The sequence below is a fragment of the Podarcis melisellensis genome (assembly GCF_964234715.1).
Source record: "Podarcis melisellensis genome assembly, chromosome: 4".
Lineage (NCBI taxonomy): Eukaryota > Metazoa > Chordata > Lepidosauria > Squamata > Lacertidae > Podarcis > Podarcis melisellensis.
Genome location: NC_138531.1, coordinates 23,058,152 through 23,079,017, shown reverse-complemented (window position 1 = coordinate 23,079,017; position 20,866 = coordinate 23,058,152). Strand labels below are relative to the sequence as shown.

Sequence of the window (20,866 nt, the reverse complement as noted above, 5' to 3'; positions counted from 1 at the left end):
TTAATGTTTCTCAACATTAGTATTAACATAGAGGATGGATGGGAGGGCATAAAGGTGATTCATAGTTGAAACCAATATGAGGAGAACTATGGTTGCCATATGTCCTCTTTTTCCAGGACCCGTCCTCTTTTTCATGGGTAGAGTCGTCATAGTGATCCATAGTTAAAAGCAGAAGTTGGTAATTGTGTCCTGTTTTTTGCTCTTCAAAATATGGCAACCTTAGTGCATATTAAAAGAAAGGACCACTGGACTCATTTGCTACAACAGAGTAAAAAAGGCCAGCTTTCTGGTCTGCGATGAGAGGATTTTCTGTAGAGCAACTCTGTTTCATTAATATTAAAAATATGAATTCATTGTTTGGAGATTTTCTTTTTCTTTTGTCATGGGAAGGAGCATCAAATATCTCTTACTTTTAACCTTGATCTTTGGTGGCAGTTCTGATTCTGAACGCTATCTGCCATGCCAGATAATTAGAGTAACTGAAGGGGGATCGGAATTCAAGCTGTTTACTCACTTGTCTGTCAGAAAGTTTTCCTTTGAGGGAATCATTTCAATTAGCTGTATTCAAACCAGAATGACAGAGCAGACCAGCCTTGAGCCTTTTACATGAGTGTCAGTTAAATGTGAATGTCAAACATGTTGTTGTTTTTGTTGCTGCTGCTGCTTAATTGCAAACCAGACGCTACAGATCACTTTCATGATTTCATGAAAAGGTGTTTAACACGTAGCCTGTAGGGTCACAACTTTTATTCCACATCTTAACTGATAAATGCCACGTATAGAAGCCATTGATCACTGAAGGGAGAAAAGTGAGCAAACTGAAAATGCAGTTCAAGTGTAAAATTGAGAATATAAGCTTCATTGCTATAGAGCTGGAAAATGCAAATGAAATTGTTCCATTGTGAAAGTTTCCTTAGCACAAAAACATATGGACTGGGATCCAAGAAACTGCATGACTAGCTCTAGGCTTGGAGAGGGGACTTGGGCTTCTGTGTCTTGAAGGGCAGTGCCCCATTCAGCATAGAAAACTTGTTTTGGATTTGGAGTGGCTTTCATTGGCAATTTGTGCTATGGCATTTGGTGGCTGTCTTCTGTTCCAATTCTAAAAAGTAAAAAAAAATAAAAAAATCAGTGAGTGTACCCAAGCCTTCGGTTAGTGTAAAGTAGTTTTCCAGATATCAATTGAAATGTTGCCAATGCAAAAAACACAAAAAACCAAATTCATTCCAATACTAGTTTTTTTTATTTTAAAAAATAATAATATTGATGTATTTTTTATTTCATCATTTGAATTCAAAGGAATATGGGTTGTATGAGTTTGTTCATTAGTGCTATTCCACAGCTGTTGCACAAGTGCTACCTGAAGAGTTTGTGCAAAAAAGCATCTAAAGATGTAATATGAACATGGGAGTCCCCAGCCCACCCTAGTATCTCTGGAAATGGAAGCTGATCCTGGCTCTGTAAATGATGCTCTGGGGTGCTGCAAGGGTGACCAGGGAACTGGTGGGCCAAATTTCTCAAGTGTTTTGATATGAGTACATTGAAGATGCAGAAGTCAGTGTTGTAGAGTCTTTAATTGATGTTATTCAATACTGGACTGGTGGAAGGAACTGAGGGAGTGCTAACAGTCCACGGGTTAGGGGTCTCGGTAGTTGCCTTGCCCCGGGCACTGGCAACCCATGCTATGCCGCTGGTGAATGGTAAACCAGCAGAATCCCTAATCTGTCCCAATTGCCCGGAACACACACTCTAGGACCCCCCTTCCCCCAGAAAAAAGAATCTCAGCTGAGTAGAATCTTAGCAAGTCTGCTTCACTGAGTACTTTGTTTAGTCGTGTCCAACTCTTCGTGACCCCATGGACCAGAGCACGCCAGGCACTCCTGTCTTCCACTGCCTCCCGCAGTTTGGTCAAACTCATGCTTGTAGCTTCGAGAACACTATCCAACCATCTCGTCCTCTGTCGTCCCTTTCTCCTTGTGCTTTCCATCTTTCCCAACATCAGGGTCTTTTCCAGGGAGTCTTCTCTTCTCTTGAGGTGGCCAAAGTATTGGAGCCTCAGCTTCACGATCTGTCCTTCCAGTGAGCACTCACAGGTTTCCTTAAGAATGGATAGGTTTGATCTTCTTGCAGTCCATGGGACTCTCAAGAGTCTCCTCCAGCACCATAATTCAAAACACTGAGTACTGAGTACTTAGGTGAGACCAATTCCACCCTGCTCACCCACCCAGGTCTCAGCCTCCTCATCCATACAGACCAGATCAGCCTCTTCATCCTTAATCAGATCATGGATGAGGGAGGTATTTATTCAGAGCCAACCTGGCATTCATCAACAGCATCTGCAGACCTGAGGGCTGGCAGATAGGACAACCGCAATGCCCCAGGTTGGAGGAGGGGCTGGCACACGGCACGGTCACTAACTTCCTGTGTCACGTGCCCCTTACCCAAGCTGCTTTGTTCCTTTCCTCCTGCTTTGTTGTTGCTCACGTTCACTGCATTTTCCCTGAAATATAATTGTTGTAAGGATTTATGAAAACGTTGGCGATAAGTGCTATGTCTGAGGATCCTAGGGAATACTGCAGTCACATCACAGCAGGCAAATGTGAGTTGTTATGGCAATTTGCTGCACAGAGTGATACTGTCTGTACAACCGGCATATGCAGGCAGGCAGGGCAGCCCGTTAACAACCACCAGTACAATCTTTCTCAAACATCCCTGAACAAAGTAAAACCATTATACCCAGCATTTTTCAGTATGATACCTCTGAAGAAACAGCCCAATGGCTATTTTGCCATTTTTGATTGTAGCAAAATCATTCTCAAGCATATTATCCATAAATGCCAGGTTTCTTTTTGCAGTAAAGCTTTCCAGCCAATTATCATCCATTTAATACTTGTGCATTATTTATGGTTTTACTTTGAACAATGTTTGAACAATACTTTACTGCTGCTTAAGTTTTTCAGATCATTTTCATTCCTGTTCTCCTCCTATCAGTCTGGAAAATATTGAATTAAAATTCTGCCCCCAGACATGTTTGCTAAGCCTTCCAGGTTTGAGACATCTGAACTCTTATTACATGTATATACAGCTTGTTGCTGAGCAAAATGAAGTTCTGAAATGATCATATTATCAATTATTTCCCCCCCCCCTCCAATTTTAGTCCTATTTATTTTACACTGTGTTGCCAATGAGCCCTTTCATACATTACGTTTTGGGGGTGTTTACCTAAGAGGTTTTTTTTCAATGTACACCTGAATTTTAAGTCAGAATGTAACAGGCGGTTTGAAAATACGTATACACTTGTTCCTAATGCAAATGTAATTTATTTATAGCCCAACCATCACAAACAAGAAGCTACAGAATGAAAAAAACACATGAATGTAGTTGAAAGAGATAAATCGGAAAGCAATTGTACATTGTCTAAGGGAAATAGTGATATTTAGAAATTTTGCAACTTGCTCAGTGAATTTTTAAAAAGGCCTCTACTAAAATGACTCAGATGATTAACCTGGAAAGGACTATGTAAAGTGGAAAATATCAGTTTCTCTAGCCCACTGATAACTACATTAAAAAGAACATGTGGCACTGACTCCACCTCTTCATTATTACAAGGGCAGTATCTGCTTCTTACAGTAACTTTGTTATGTCTGCCATCTAAACGTTTTGAGGGTAAGGTATTTGAAGGCTATCCTGTATTTAGAAACAGGTCACCAGTTCAGCTATAGCATTCCACCCTTGAAACTGGAACCTGGCAAACCCAGTGATTGAGGGGGAGGGGGGCTGCCTTGTCCTCCAAGCCACACTGCTGAACTGCCAAACAGGTGAGGTGCTGAAGGTGCTGAACCAGTTATTGGGTGTGGTAATGAGCTGAATGGGGGCCACTAAACAATAAACTGAAAATTGGAGGTGCAGCTAGTGGTTGGTTCCTGTGCCAAGAGAGTGGGTGATCAATTTGTTCTAATTGGCGTTGCACTTGCCCTATGAGAATGGAGCAGGTTCACTGCTTGAGGGTGTTTCTATGCAGACTAGGACCTGGGAAACCAGTGTACTACTTAACCATGGAGGTCAGTGGGTAACCTTTGCCCAGTCACCACCCCTCAGTCTAACAGTCTAAGTAAGGTGTTACAGGGTTATTATGAGGATAAAACTGTCAGAATCTGCGTTCGATCGAGCAACTCTTCCGGAATCACCCTCCAACGTGATTAACGACCTGAGCCTCTGATAAGGCTCCAGGCACATCCCCCATTCAGCAGAGTTTCCAGCACAGGGAAGAGATGAGAAGTTTGGGCTACATTGCTAGGTTTTATTACTAAGCTACGCAGGCAGAAAAGAAATACATCCTCTCTCTGTGAGAGCAGAGAGCAACTGGAAAACAAAGGAACAGGAAACCAGTAACGTCACATCTGTCTCCTGTCTTCCATGAGGCTTCCAACAGCCTGGAATGTCTCTGGAATGTAAACAGAGTCTTGTGACTCCAAAGCACTGCACAGTGGCAAACAGAAACTAACAAAACAAGGAGGGCAACAACCATATATGCCAGTGACATGCAGTGAATTTTTTTTGTAGGAGAACGGTTAGGGCCACAGGCACCAGCTTGCAAGGGCGGTGGTGGGGGGCGACATTGCCATGTCCCAATGTCGCGTATGTGAGCATCTTGCCCGCCCCCCTAAACTGAGCAAAAGCTTCCCAGGCTTTGAGAAAGAGGAGCCAGGTCTCTGACAGGATGCTGGAGCCCTACTGCCTCCTTCCCAAAGCAAGGCGGATCTTGGGAAGGTGGTGGAAGGGCTCTTGGAGCCATCAGAGAATCATGCCTCAGCCAGCCAGCCAGAAGCTGGTGCCAGGGGAACATTTAGGGGACTAGCTTAGTCCCCCTAGTTGTCTGACCACACACCACTGATGTATGCCACCTTGGAGGAAAGGTGGAACATGAATGCAAAAGCTGTATCTTTGTGGTGTATATATGGAGAGAGAGAGAGAGAGAGAGAGAGAGAGAGAGAGAGAGAGAGGGAGAGAGAGAAATGGCTACTTCTGAAATATAGACAGATTCTGTTGTCACTAGTTTCTACTCTGTTTGTTGCTTAAGAACATATCTGACATTTGCTACTTGGCAGCCAAGTAGCTGCTTGCTAGTAGAACATAACACTGGCATTACAGAAAAGGAAGCACAATATATGTGATGCAGCTCCCCCCCCCCTTTCTTAAATGGACAAAAGGAGTTGTCTCCTGGACTTGGCTCTTTTTATGCAAGACTGGAGGGTTCCCAGAAACCATCCCTGGAGAAGTTAACAGCCAGGGACTGGTGTTTCAGTATTAGTCTGACAGTTGACACCACCTTAAAAGATAGCTCCCTGCAGCTGTAGCAGCCAGCCTGCCATAATGTAGGTCACTTTCGAAAGAAACTGTTCCTCAGGGCATCTGAGCAAAAAATGACAGGGAGGAGAGGGGGGACCTGGCTGCTGCAGATGTGCTTTGAGGAAATCTGACATTTGCAATTAACTCTGCTTGAATAAAATGGGCCCCATTCAGAAACATCCAACTGGTGTGTAATACTAATTTTGAAACAACTGAAAGAGGCTATTCATGTCTTTGAACTTCATTGTGCAGACTAAGTACTCACCCATCATAAGATACCTTTGTGAGTTTGAGCCCAGACTCCCGAGACGGTTGAAACCATTTGTTAGTCTTGTAGCTATGAATTCATCATTCCGTGGGAATCCATTAGCTTGAGGGTGGAAGGAGACTCAAGAACAGCATATTTTATTCCCATTTATTTATGTAAATAATGCTTCAATGTAAGCCAGTATAAAGTGATGCAAAATGGGGGTGGGGGATATCCAAATTCCACATATATATATGTTCTTTAGGTCTGAACTTGAAGTGACTGATTAGGAATGAGATCTTGGGTTCATTACTGGATGGCTCAATGAAGACATGTATGTAAAGTAGGATACAGAACTCATGTAACAAAATTGTGAGCTGTTAGATAGAAAACCTAATTCAAATCTCAATTCAGTCACAAATCTATTTGGCAGCCCTAACTAAGCCACCACCCCATTTAATATACAAGGATGGTAATACAGGTCTACCTGTTGTAGGATTGCTGTGGTGATGTTATACAAAATGGGTTTAATGCTATAAATGTGCTCTATACATGCTAAGTATTTTTTTATGGAAATAAGTATTCTCTTATCCACCACAGTAATCAAACACCACCATCACCACCGTCATTAACATATAACATATTCAATTTAGAAATCATTCTTTCAACTAGGGGAAGACTTTTTTAGAAACTGGATGTGGGCTTTGCCCACATGCTGGCTTCAAAATTTGAAAATGGTTAGAAAATAGAACACAGCACTTAATTCTGTTTCTTACATTTGTGTTGAAATGGAGGGGCAATATGGTATGTGGGAGTTAGGAAACTTCTTATATGAACTGCATACAAATATTGATCATGGTGAAACTTCCCCAATGCCACAGCAATGTATATTTGAGTCATCTTTGACCTTTGAAGACATATCTCTCCCACCCTATATGAAGACTATGTTCTTTTCAGTATATTAACTGTGGCATGTATTCAGATGAAGAGGCAAGCGGGTAACTGAGCTAATGAAGTCACAGAGTATTTTTACACACACACACACACAGAGAGAGAGAGAGAGAGAGAGAGAGAGAGAGACAGACAGACAGACAGACAGACAGACAGACAGACTGTTCATTTGAATCCTCTGACATACAATGCATATAATGCATTGACAATGACATATAATGCAGGTGGATGTGGCTTGGTAAACAGCCTTGTGGAACAAATTAAGAGACCTGATGGGCTGGATCTATCTCTCCCTCAATTCCTGTAGGCCAAGTTTACCTGTACCATACCTGATAACCATCTCTGGCATCAACTTTGCAGCCAACTGGGAGGTATCGTGTACTTAATTGTTCCTGTGGGCTTGAGGTTCTCTACAGCTGATTCAAGCTATGAGTAGTCTCAGAAACCAGGATACCTGTTTGTTTGCTTTTATGTATTTTTATTATTTATTAAATTTGTATACCATCCCTATATCTGTCTATCTCAGGGTTATCTTAACCTACCTGAGCTCTTAGTCTAGCAGGAAAATGGCATTGCAATAGGCAGTCAGGTAGATGTCTCCCCACTGCATATTCTTCATAAGAATGTGGGTCTCCTGGTATAAGCACCATATGTGGACTGGGATGACTGTGCCTTAATTGGCACCATGCAATTAAACGTGTATTAAAAGAAGATGTTAGGACTTTTTTTTTCTTGACTCAAAATTATGTGTAGAATACTCCCCTGGTACCAATTATAAAAAAGGAAAGTCTAGAATTTAATTAGCATTTGATGATGCCACTCAGAATGTATTCAAATTATAAGCTCATCACATGAATAATCTTTTATCATCTGATTAGATGGAGCAATTCATGTGTCTAATGATACCTGCTAATCAATCAGGAAGGAGGAAAAAAAATACTTCAGAACCAAATCTGTATGCAAGCAATACGGCATCGGCTCTGTTCTGCTTTAGATTCACAAACATCCATGGTGATTTCTTTAGGGAGCTTTTCTTTGGTGTGTTTATGATGCCCCATGCTCACAGAGGCACTGCACGAAGCCGACCTGTTTAAGCCTTTGCAATGGCGAAACACTCAGCTGCAGTGAGGTGTTTTTTTCCTGACAGCAAAGGATTTAAACATGGTGTGTAACCACTTTCACAGCCCATTCCTCCCAAGTACAGTGGTTCCCCGGGTTACAGACGCTTCAGGTTACAGATGCTTCTGTAGTTGGTGCAAAAGGACCCATTACTAGCAATGTGCATGAGAATGGGGTGTGCCTTCCTGTAGCCCTTTGGATTGGCAGAGGTAGTGATGCAAGGGGATGGAAGCCAGGTGTGCCTCCACCTCAGAATCTAGCACAAAAGATTCTTGCACCTTGTCCGGGGACAGCTGGTCACCAACTCTGCGCTGAAGCTCTGAATCTCTGGCTTTCCTTCATGTCACTTGTTGGAAATGCTGCAAACCTTTCTTGCTTTTGGAATCTGTCCAAACTTCTCACAGCTTCACCCCTTGCGCATCATCCTTCGTGGTGTTTCCTTCACGGTGGCCCTCTCATTTGAACCAGCAGTGATTGGCGAAAAGTTGGTCACCTGCGAAAGCAGACTAATCACTTGAGAAAGCCCGTGTCTGGAACTGCCCTCAGCCTGCTTTGCCCTTAATTTCTAATTTCTGTAATGGGACTACTGATAAGCCCCATTGCATTGTCTCTGAGATAAAACCTACATAATGCTTTGCACTCTGGGCATACAGTGCAAGCTATGCGTCATTAACTTCTTTGTAGCTGAGGAGATCAAGTAACTTCATCAAAGAGAAATTGCTTGCATACATTTTGAAATGGGCGAAGAACACTTCAGTGTTAAATAGAAGTCACATAGATCTTTGCTCAGTGGAATGAAGTGGGAATAGGGTCAACTATACTTATCTTTCTGAAGATGCATGACTATCAAGCAAATATTGCTGTGTAGAGAAAACCACTGTCAATTGCGCATACCTGTGGCTTTTCACCAAGTTATAAAAGTTGAAATCTGCTTGTAATGTTGTTCTCAGTTTCGTTCATTGAACTAGCTACTGTCTCTGCAACACATGTCATTAGTGGCTGGTAATGTGTTCCTGGCGAGTAGATGTTCTGTGGATGAAATGTTATTCTCAAAGTCATCTTCAAAGAGGGAAAAGGTTTTGTAATTTTATTAAACAAAAATTGTAAAAAGCAGACAATGTCCACTCTGAGTGGGCATTCTAAGCTATATAGCATGATTGGGCCGGCTTGGTAGCATTTAAAATTTCTGCCTTTATACATCAAGTGGGTTCATTGTTAATGCTTCCTTTTCCTTCCATTCCCGCCTCCCTCTTGTTTGCCATAATATATTTAGCATATCAAAAGAATCGGTGTGGGTTTTCCTAAGACAAGCATTGGTTGGGGGTAACATTGCATCTGCTGCCAACAGCATGATCCTATGTGTACTTTCAAAGGAGCCATCAGGATGGAACTACACATTTGGCAGCAAACATGGGGCTTCCATGGGCGTTTGTGGAAATGAAGTGGCAGGAGGTGGGTGGGATGCGACAGGGGAGGCTTTGTAAATGGGAAGCAATGGTATTGCAGTGGGTTTAAGAAAGCACTCTCCTTCTTATTGATTGCCCCTGCAAATCCCATCATCTACTTTTTAAATGGTTTTCTTGTAAGATTTAACGAATTTTAAGCAGGAGCCTGACACATTTCCTATTGCCTTTATGAGCTTCCAGCATTCTCCTCGTTGGAGCTTGCTAAATCAGTCCCAGTAAAGGCAAGACTCGACCAGTCCTGTGTGCTCCTTACTCTCTCGGGTCTCTGGGAAGCATTATCATAGTCGGTAGCTTGCCTCTCCACCATCCTCCTTGCTCCTTGACTAAAGGATCCCTTCACAAATGTGGATTGAAGAACTCTCCAAATGAGTTGCAAGTTCCCAGGTGACCAGACCTTATTGACTGCCTGCCCAGCCATCAACAAGGTTTCTCTTATCTTAATAGCATATGTTTGGAAAACAAATCTATTGGCTATGTAAGACCAGACATGGAATAGCATGGTGCACGAAGAGAAGGATGACTCCATCCTGATTGTGGAGGATGAAAGAGAATCATTCTGAGTGAGGGATGCTTTGTAACAGGTCAAGTGACAACTCATATATGCAGCAGGAGATATTGCCTCTTTTCACCGGGGAGATATGTGGGCCCCCAGTTTGGGCATTACACAAGGATCACAAGTTTGTCATGTGCCTGTCCTCTCTTCTAGCCTGCTGCAATGCCCAGAGTGGCTCTTGAACACATTGATTTCAGTGCAGTTCGCGTCCCAATCAGTGTGGCCTGGATTGCAGCCTAAGCCAATCTGTAGGATATTAAGGTCAAGGGCAGCCCAACCCACACACAAGTAGTTAGAATTTAACTTGTTTTGTTCCATTGGCAGTAATGTGAATAACAAGCTCCATCCTTAACCCAGCTGAGCTAAATTGCTAAGGTTTAAGCCGGTTTAGCTCTGTAGATTTGAATGAGATTAAATCAGCTTAAATTAAAATGCTTCAGCTTAACCAAATTGCGAATCCTGCTGCAAATCGGATTAGACCAAAGCACTCTTATTTAACTAATCTGTAGCCAGCTTATTAAGATCAGTGTTTTTAGTGTGTGTAAACCATATTTGTATCAAGAGATTTGCCTTGTACCTATATCCAGCAAAATATGGATGCTGTATCAGTTTCCTTGGTACCTTTACTGAACACGCTGAACCTTATAGAAAAGGAAAATTAGACAATTTCCCAAGCTACATATGTTCCGTTTAATTCACTGCGAGTTCTGACTAATAAAGTCATAACCTTCCCTCCCTCTGTGCCATAACCAAAGTGGAAACCTGCCCAGCCGTGATCAATGCAAACTAATTTATTCATGGATACACTTTGGTTTCATTTTAATAAAACAAATTATAAACTGAATTTTATATTTTGTTAAATAATTTCATGAACAGGTATCTTAATAAACTATGCACTGCTGTAAGTGCAATACTGATCGTTATTTTGAGATTTATTCTACTATGATTATAGCATCTTTCTTAAATAAGTGTCTAGAATTTAATCGGCTCATCAGGGTTTCCCAGACTTGCTAGTTAGGGATGGTGGGAGCTGTAGTTCAAAAACAGTTGGAGACCCAAGTTTGGGAAACACTGATCTAAATCCAGTGGATGCTCCAGTCTGTGGACTTAATTAGGCCCAGCGCAGATCCCAATTTGACCCACAAGGCCATTCCTCACAAACCATGCCTACCTTCTCCATCATATGTCACATCAGGTGTAGGAGCAGGCAGAGACATTGCCGCAAGGGAATAAGATGCAGCATGGAGTAGGGGTTAGACTGCTGGACTACTAGGACCCGGGAGAACAGGGTTCAAATCCCCACTCAGCCATGAAGCTCACTGGGTGACCTTGGGCCAGTCACTCATTCTCAGCCTAACCTGCCTCACAGGGTTGTTGTGAGGATAAATTGGGGTGGAGATGTATTTACATCACTCTGAGCTCCTTGGAGGAAAGATAAAAAGGTAAAGGGACCATTAGGTCCAGTCGTGGCCAACTCTGGGGTTGCGGCGCTCATCTCGCTTTATTGGCCGAGGAAGCCGGTGTACAGCTTCTGGGTCATGTGGCCAGCATAACTAAGCCGCTTCTGGCAAACCAGAGCAGCGCACGAAAACGCCGTTTATCTTCCCACCGGAGTGGTACCTATTTATCTACTTGCACTTTGATGTGCTTTCGAACTGCTAGGTTGGCAGGAGCAGGGACCGAGCAACGGGAGCTCACCACGTTGCAGGGATTCGAACCACTGACCTTCTGATCGGCAAGTCCTTGGCTCTGTGGTTTAACCCACAGCACCATCTGCGTCCAGAGGAAAGATAGGATATAAATAAATAGGAGCATAAAATGAGCTTCCCACTTAGCCTTTGCAAGCGGGACTTCTTGCCTGTTTTGTATGTTTTTGGAAACACGCTCTAAAATTGTTGTAACCTTCCTTGGGACCTCATGGTTAAAGGCAGGTAAGAAATTGAATTATTACCATACTGGTTGTTATCATCATCAGCATCATATTAGAACCACAAGAAATCCATATTATGATACTCTTTTGGAACAGTTATCTAATGATCTTTTGAAAGGCGGGGTTGAAGCATCTTGTGTTCAATGGAGGTCTATGCTGATGACTTATGTGAGAGAGGTAAGCAGACTGTGGGTGTTTTGAAAAAGCTGTGAGTCTGCAAAGTGCTAAGCAAGAGGCAGACAACGTGTGGGTAGAGGAGGCTTCCTTAACATTTGTGCTTCTTTGTAATTGTTGACAGGAGCAGAAGATGAAATCCCTGGTTCAGGATTTGTGGTGTTCAGTTTATTTCTGGATGAAAGGCAGCCTTCGGGAGGGGGAGGGAGGTATGGGGAAACAATTGCTAGCACCAAAGAGAGCACGAACCTATTGCGAGCTCCGTTTGAGCTAATAGTACCATGTGTTGTCGACACAGAATGGATGGGAAGCTCTCTAACTTTGCTCAGTGAGGAATGCTTTCCCCTTTTTTCCTTTGTAAATAAAACAAGGAATACATTTGCCAGTAGTGGAGTGCACAGCGTAGAACTGAGTTCATGAACCAAAACTCAATGAGCTATTTTCCATGGGATGCTCGTGTCCACTTTCCACATTCCCTGTCTTTCTCCTCCCCAGAGCCCTAGCCTGCAAGTTCCTTGGGAGCAGGAATAATTTGCAGGCTGGGGCTCTGGAGACAGATGGATCCTTCTATGGGAGATGCACACCAACCTCTTATTGTAATTGAGGGCTGCAGTGCATGTACACTGCATGCCTCAGGTAAGCCAAGAGGAGGGGAGAGCTCCATTGTCCTTACTATATTCTGAATTGTGACCGCACTAAGAAGGCCATGTTTGTGTTCACCAAATTGTTGTTTTTTCCAACATTTTGCTTTCTTTTTTAATTACTGTGATTTTAGATTTTAGGCTGCAATCCTGTACTCACTTACTTGGGAGTAAGCCCCCATAGAACTAATTGGGACCTACTTCTGAGTAAACACACATATATAGAGGGGGGATATATAGGATTGTACTGTCAATTGTGATTCTTTTGTTACTTTTTGTTACCTTTAAAATTATTTTATTTTTGTTCTGCTTCAACATTTTGTGCTCCACCTTCATACATAATAGCCAATGTGGCTACATACATAATAGCCAATGTGGCTATATTGGCTATTATGTATGAAGGTGGAGCACAAAATGTTGAAGCAGAACAAAAATAAAATAATTTTAAAAGTCAATACAACCACTTCTGTTATAGAGGCATGCTGAGAAGGGTTTGTTCTGTAAAACAGAAACAGAAAATATAAATGCAGTGCATGGTTGGAGGAAGAGTGTGTGATGGTGTCTGGCATGCACATTCGTTGCGCAACAACCCATTTACCTGGAAAAGAAACAGGTGAAATTAACAAATGATTGAGGCTGCAATCCAATACACACTTACCCTGAACAAACCCCACCTGAGCAAATCCCCACCCATCTGGCTGGGTTTCCCCAGCCACTCTCGGCGGCTTGCAGCACATATAAAAACATAATAAAACATTAAAAACTCCACGATACAAGGCTGCCTTCTGATGTCTTCTAAAACTTGTATAGTTCTTTATCTCCTAGACATCTGAAGGGAGGGCATTCCACAGGGAGGACACCACTACCGAGAAGGCCCTCTGCCTGGTTCCCTGTAGCTTCACTTCTCGCAGTGAGGGAAGCACCCGAAAACCCTATTTATATAGAATATTAGAGATAGCTTAGTCGATAGAGCATGAGACACATTGGACAAAAGATTCCTGTATTGTAGGGTGATGCCCCTTGTGGTCTCTTCCAATTCTACAATTCTATGATCTCTCGTTCCCCATAGTAGTGTGGTACCCACACACACACTCTCTCTCACACACAAAATTGGCAGGTTATGAGAAAAGTGGTTGTTTTCTTTCTTTCTTTTGTAGTGATGCAGTGGCTGCTTGCTTGTGTATGTGGCAAGGAGGAGAAGGAGGGGACAGAGTTCAGTGCATCTCCACAACTGTACCATGTTACATGGACACTGGATTGAACCCCAAATATTTTCTCCATGGAAAGAACGGCAGACTTGGGTAGAAATACAATTGGCCTTTTCTAGTATGTGACAAGGGAGAGCTCTTTCTAGATTTCTTTTTTTAAAAACAGCACTCTTCTGCACTCTAGTGCCAGAGGGATGGGTTACTACACGGGCTAAAACTACATTTTTAGGCAGTAGCAAGCAGGAACAAATTAAAAGTTCATTAAATGACAGGGCAACATTGGCGAGGGAGTTATTTCTCCCCTTTATACTTTAAAAGGCTATAATCAGCGTTACTAGTGAACAAATAGAGTGGGAAGTGGGATAGATAGATAATTTATTAGGGTCAGAGACCAGAGAGTGGGAAGTGTTCATCTCTGAAATGGAAATAGTAGAAGAGTCCATTTTAAAAGCCGTCAAATTTGTATGGGTATGGGGTGGGGAAGGAGTTGGACTGTCACTTGTCACCATATGATGGCATGGTCACTAGCCACTAAGTTCCTGAGCTTTGGCCCCACACGCAATGTGCAGTTTCAAGGGTTCTGGATGCACTACCTAGGAACCCTAGGAATCTGGATGCACTACCTAGGAACCCTAGGAATCACATTTCCCCACCAGGAAAATGTGGCGTTCCTTATTGCTGAATAAATGCAATTTCTCTGCAGCAAGAACGCTAGTCTAAAATCAATTTTCTTGAAACTAGTTGAATGTAAATGCATACATCCCTTAAAAGATTTGCAGTAAAAACAGATAACATAAACAGAACGCCAATTGGGAAACCCCATAATTTAAAAATTCAACCCAGTAATCATGTCATCTACAAGGGTTATGAGTTCCTCTGAACATGCTAAGACGAGACAACTCTCCGCTGATCCAGTTATATTGAGGTTTAAGTCAAAGCGAGCTGTACTAGTAGCAGTTCCAGAAGAGTTAAATGCAGCCTATGATACATGACAGAGCATTCAATATTTTGTCAGCCCATCACTTTCTTTCTTTTTCCAGCTGACTTTTGCAAAACTGCAGAACTCTCTGGATTTTACACCTGTCATCTAACTAGCTTCAAAATTTCTCACTTTTATAATAAAAGTGCACGTCAGCTGAAATGTCATGGATTCCCTATGCCACTTCGCAAGGGAATCCCAAGGACAGTGAGAGCAGGAGGAGGATATATGATTGATGCACCTCGGAGGCTTGGTTAGGTTAAATGAGGGCTCGGGTGGTATCCAGGGCACATGGAATTCAAGAACACAACTGCTGCTTCTAGTTTCCATCCCATTCCATTATTATTTGCAAGCTGTGGACCGCACCTCCTGCTGTGCACATTTACTTAAAGCGAAACAGCGTGCTCAAGAGAAGATCTTTGTAGTTTATTGGGGCTCTGTAAGGTTTAATCAGGACGCGGGTGGCGCTGTGGGTTAAACCACAGAGCCTAGGACTTGCCGATCAGAAGGTCGGCGGTTCGAATCCCCACAATGGGGTGAGCTCCTGTTGCTCGGTCCCTGCTCCTGCCAACCTAGCAGTTCGAAAGCACGTCAAGTGCAAGTAGATAAATAGGTACCGCTCCAGCGGGAAGGTAAACGGCATTTCCGTGCACCGCTCTGGTTCGCCAGAAGCGGCTTAGTCATGCTGGCCACATGACCTGGAAGCTGTACGCTGGCTCCTTCAGCCAATAGAGCGAGTGAGCACCGCAACCCCAGAGTTGGCCACGACTGGACCTAATGGTCAGGGGTCCCTTTACCCTTTACCTTTAAGGTATAATCATTTGCTCTGAGTGAGACTATCTTGTACATGAAGCCCTGGGATGAGCAGGCCTGCTAGATCCTGCCAGAAAGCAAATGGCTGGTTGAGTTTATAGACTTAATCATGGGAAACTTCCACTCCTGGTGCATGTGGGTTTGAGGACGGATGCTCAGATCAGATTCCCACCCTCCACTCATAGAACCTATTTGTTCTGTCTTTTGCACAAAGAAGGGATGGGTGATAGCAGTACAAAAAGAAAACAAAATGAACAATTGTGCTGTAGTTTCAGCAGCACCAAGAGCAAAAGGGGCCCCCCACCCCCAAGGTATTAGCGGATGAGAAACCTTGCATTAAAATTCTTACTTTTAATTATGTATGAATGTACACGCTAGGGTGGCTATTTAGCACATTTTCAAAAAAGAGGAATGCATTGCCAAATGCAACACTGTGGTATTTAAATCAACAGAACATAAAGGTTCTTAGCTTTGGTTGGATCTTACCCATATTGCTGTATATTGAATGAAGTATTGCAAATTAGTATCACAAGTGCCGGGACCTCCTGGTTGTCCCCCCCCCCCTTATTCCAGTAGCATGGGAGAAATGACTAATTATAATAACAAGGTGGTTGCTTTTCAAGTGTCTTACCCATGGTTCATTAATTCTTTGAGTTCACTTATTTTCATAATCATGCAAGCTTTGAACTTAAAATGCTGGCTTTTGTTTTTGTGCGTAAATTGAAAAGTAAATCGATGTTATTTTCTCTCCTTCCACTTCACCTGATTGCATAGATAGATACACACAAACAACAAAGTGCTGTTAAAATGTTGCAGTGTGGAATACTTACTGTTTCAGATAGGTAGCCATGCCCCCTTCAGGTTACTCCATTCCGTTCCACCTCCCACCCATTTCCCCACAAGTCAGCCTGCATTCCATGACCACTGAGCATGCTCAGTCCTCGTTAGGTTTTATTATTATTATTATTTGGGGGCCCCTTAGGGTTGTTATACTTCTGCAAGGCTTAGGGTTCTGTCAAGCCTGCTGATAATCTTCCTCTTGTGAATGTGTGCTGCTGCTTCAGCTATATAAGCATTGGCAACTATATGTGAGCATCAAAAATAAAGGAAATTACATTCGCTATATCTATACAGTATAGAGAAATCTGTTCCTTTTATATGAGCTAGGGACTGTGTGCCATTTGGTTTAGTGGTCATACTACACAATATGGCAGCTGTCTTTATTTGCACAATACTGTACTGAAAAGTTTGGATCCAGACATAGTTGTGGGTAGTATCATGTGGCATTATTTTTCTATCAAAAGGAGAAAAGTTTAATCCTAAATGGCCCAAATCTACATATGTATTTTTCCACAGAGGGCAAGTATTCAAAAGGTGGAAATGAATATAGTTTCTTACCACAGGGTTAAGATTACCAACATAGCCTGATCCTTCGTTATTACCCAAAATAAGTATTCAGAGAAATATCTTCAAAACTCTAATGGCAAACTTTGTCATTTTAAAATAAAATTGGCAACTCCTAGATGCTTGGCCATTTCCCCAATTTAACTGCTTTTTTAAGAACTCTGGTGGATACAGGAGATTGTACTTATAGTCTGAATTAGTGAAAGTTTATTCACTCTTTTTCAATATCTACAGTTTTGAAGAATTTTAACTTAAGTTTTTTGTTATATTGAACTCTTTCATATATATTTTTCTAGTCAAAGAAAGCCAATTCTTAATAAAAGTTATCAAGCAAGTGAATTTGATTTTAAGTCTAAAATTACATATAATATATATTGAGCATAATAGGAGGATTTTAGCTTTAGATTTTGCTGCTTTTACGAATGGGTTTACAGAAGCTTCTGTTTTTGCACTAGAAATAATTATTGCTACCTTGGTTGCTGAGCAGCCAAATATAACTGAATGGCAATGAATCATGATTGTGAGTGGTCCCTTTTAGCAACAGAAATTGTTTACCCAAGGTTTTTTTAACTTTTCAAAAGTCCTTTGTTAGCCATGCTTTATATATTATAGGGATGAGAAACGTGAGCCCATTTTCTGTATACCACATCCACCCAACCATCAGCTGACATCACTGCAGGTGGGCGGACGGACAGGGTTTAATACCACATTGGCTGTGCACCCTGTTTCCAGCAGGGAATGGGATCGTGCAGTCAAGGCAGCAAGTGGTGACTAAAGCCCTTAGCAAAAGTGCTGTTTGATGAGACTCATGTTTCTGCTTTAAACCAGTGGAATCTACCCCACTGCTTCTGGCTGCCCACCCACTTAAACCAGAAGTGCAGGCTGTTTCAAACAGTGCATTTGCAAAGCACTTTAAGGCAGCACTGAGCAGGATCAGATCAAAAACTTTATTGCTGTCCAAACACTCAAAAAAACAATTTCAAAACTAGATACAGTTAAAACGACCAGACAGATGGAAGAAACCAAGGCAGTCATTTTGTTTTATATAGGGCATAATGACCTTTGTTTCTTATAACCTCTGAAAGAAACTTTGCCACGGCCAGTGTAATATCATTTGACCTGTCTTCCAAAAGATATTTAATATGGGAGGCTTCAGATTTTCCCAGCAAATTTGCCAGTAAGGGTTTGATCAGTTGGTCCCTTGCTTGCTCATATTGCCCACAATGCAGTAGAATATGCTTCGTACAATCGACGTCCTGGGAACATAAACAAAGCCTATTCTGATAGGGGATGCCTCTCAGTCTGCCATTTAAAACTTCTGAGAGAAATACATTTAGTCTGGCTTTGGTGAATAAATGCCGATAGGTAGGTACAGACAAATTCCTAAGATATGAGGATATCTGAAAGTCATACCCATATAGGATTCCAGCTGTGACCGGGCTGCAAATTACATAAGATCGGGATCGCAGGTCGCTATGTGAGGTGTCCCAAAGCCTTTGCCTCAGGGATTCAAGGGCAATGTCGTAACCCAGATGATATAAGAGGGATGATGGCAGTCCAGTCGAGGTGGCTTTTCTGGCCATAGGTTTCAGCCATGGGCTGACAAACTACTCATTGGTTAAATGTACTAATAATCCCTTCCCCAGGCCAAAAACAGAGATCTTGAGCCAGTATCTCAAGGCAGCCCACCATGCTTTGGTGGAGAGTGGGCATTTACCTGTTTCCAGAAAAGAATTGAATTTCGGACAGTTTGGGACCTGTAATAGGGACTGAAGAAACTTTGCCTGGAACCCGTGTAACTTAGGAAATGAACTGTTGTTCCAGACGTTTGAAGCATGGAGAAGTTGGGAAACAGATTTTGCATTAAAAACCCTTATGGCTGATGGAACATAATGGCCTCTCCTTGTAAAAAAGAATCGGAGTATAGCAAGTTTGAGCGGGATCTTTCCCTGCAACTGCTGATGCAAAGGGAGGGCGATCCTTCAAAACATCTGAAGAAGTGTATCTGAAGAAGTGTGCATGCACACGAAAGCTCATACCAAGAACTAACTTAGTTGGTCTTTAAGGTGCTACTGGAAGGATTTTTTTTGTTTTGACTATGGCAGACCAACACGGCTACCTATCTGTAACTTCAAAATAGTGTCATGTTGCCTGCTTTGACATCCAGACTTCAAATGATGTCATTTGTGATGTCAGTTGATTGACAAGTGGGTGGCTTGCCCACCTGTCAGATTTAGCCTGTGGAGCTGTTAAGTAGCCTATTGGGGAAGGGAAGGGCCATAGCTCACTGGCAAAGGATCTGCTTTGCATCTAGAATGTTCCAGGTTCAATCCCCAGCATCTCCCTGTAGAGCTGGGACTGCTCCCTGCTGAAAGCCTGGAAAGCTGTCATTGCAGGCAGTGTTGAGCTAGATGGACTGTCAGGGAACTGCCATCGGCTCAGAGGCGAGAGATAGAAGTGCAAGGAGCAGAGAGGATGCTAGAGAGAGCCTTAACACCGCGCCCGAGCAAGCCGGAGAGAAGGGAAGCACACCCCTGCCATCCCCGGTCATGCGTAGTATTTTGATGCACAAGGAGGGGCGGAAAAGACTTGGGGTGACGAAACTTTTATGTTGGGGGAGGTACAAAAACAGACCACTCCCGGATTCTGCTAGCGATTGAGCCAGACATGAACTTAATGAGGCTCTTCACTGTAAATAGTTTGCACCAAAATAAAGCCTGTAAAAGACAGGTCGGAATCCTGCCTGGTTACTCTCGAGCAACTGCAACAGCATCTGACATGGACCAATGATCTGACTTGGTATAAAGTAGTTTCCTATATTCCAAGGCATCACTATACACTCTTTCTGCACAGGCCTTTTCACCTCTTACTTTCAGTTGACTTAAAAAAAATAAAAATCAGTTACATAGGAGGTATTTTCTTTGGATGTCTCCAAGGAGAAATATACACAACATAAAAGAAAGCGGTGCCTTTACTGCTCCCATGTTTTCTTTTTGTTGATGTGGTTCAAATATTTGTCTTCTGTGCATTCAACCAAAGAGCCTGAACGGCATGCATTGTTTCATCAAAAGAGTCTTAGCTTTTTGTGCTAGGCATTTTAAAACTGTGCTTCTTCATCCTACAGATGTGTTAAATAAGCATGAATTGAATTGCCGAAGGTTTCCCAATAACAAAACTGGGAACTGAAGTTTGATCTTTTTTTAAAAGCCCCAGATGTCACATGGGTTTTTGTATTTAAATGTAGTAAACCCAAAACTGAATGGGGGTGGAGGGAGAGAACACTTGCTGCCATTGTCCTCTTAACATCTTTTCTTTCCCCCCGCAGGAACTTTTTACACCAGAATGCAAGTTTAAGGAGTCTGTTTTCGAAAATTATTATGTAATCTACTCATCAATGCTCTACAGACAGCAAGAGTCAGGAAGGGCCTGGTTCTTGGGGCTCAATAAAGAAGGCCAAGTCATGAAAGGAAATAGAGTGAAGAAAACAAAACCAGCAGCGCATTTTCTACCGAAGCCATTGGAAGGTAAGCTTTGCATTGGCATTGGTAGCATATATTTGTGCAGCACACAGAATGGGTGACTTCAGGGGTACATTTCTATCATTCCCAAGGGTTTCTAAAGATTGCTGGATGACACCTCCCTGGCTCCAAGGAGTATTTTGTATATTGCTTCATTCTGTTTGAAAAGGGCACACATGAAAGGCTTTTTGTGCGTGTGGTGGTGATACTTGATCAGGGCTTGAGTGTGGAAAGCCACTTTCGAAAGCACTTTTCCGGCATCTCAAAATGGACTGCGGATGCAGCATGGCTGCTAAAAGACAGGGCTGTGAAGAATGCAATTTTGCCTTTGTCGTAGGCTCAATAGGTGGCCTTTGAGAGAGCCATTCCTCTCCCACCAGCCTCAGTTCCCACCTGCAATATGGGGGTGATAAAAATATCACAAGGCTGTCGAAAGGATTGTTGAGAAAATATATGTAGAGCACTCTGCTTGAAAGTGCATTGTGAAATATAATTCAGAATAAAAATTCAGGGT

General features: G+C 42.5%; 1 protein-coding gene across 3 annotated transcripts in view; it reads left to right on the top strand.

The window, feature by feature from the left end:
- Window positions 1-20,866, top strand: part of FGF14 (fibroblast growth factor 14) — a 297,609-nt gene that overhangs the window by 267,937 nt on the left and 8,806 nt on the right. For all 3 annotated transcript variants that reach the window (XM_081908297.1, XM_081908298.1, XM_081908296.1), the window contains exon 4: window positions 20,160-20,358. In XM_081908297.1, the coding sequence (XP_081764423.1) occupies window positions 20,160-20,358 (199 nt within the window). The remainder of the gene's footprint in view (window positions 1-20,159; window positions 20,359-20,866) is intronic.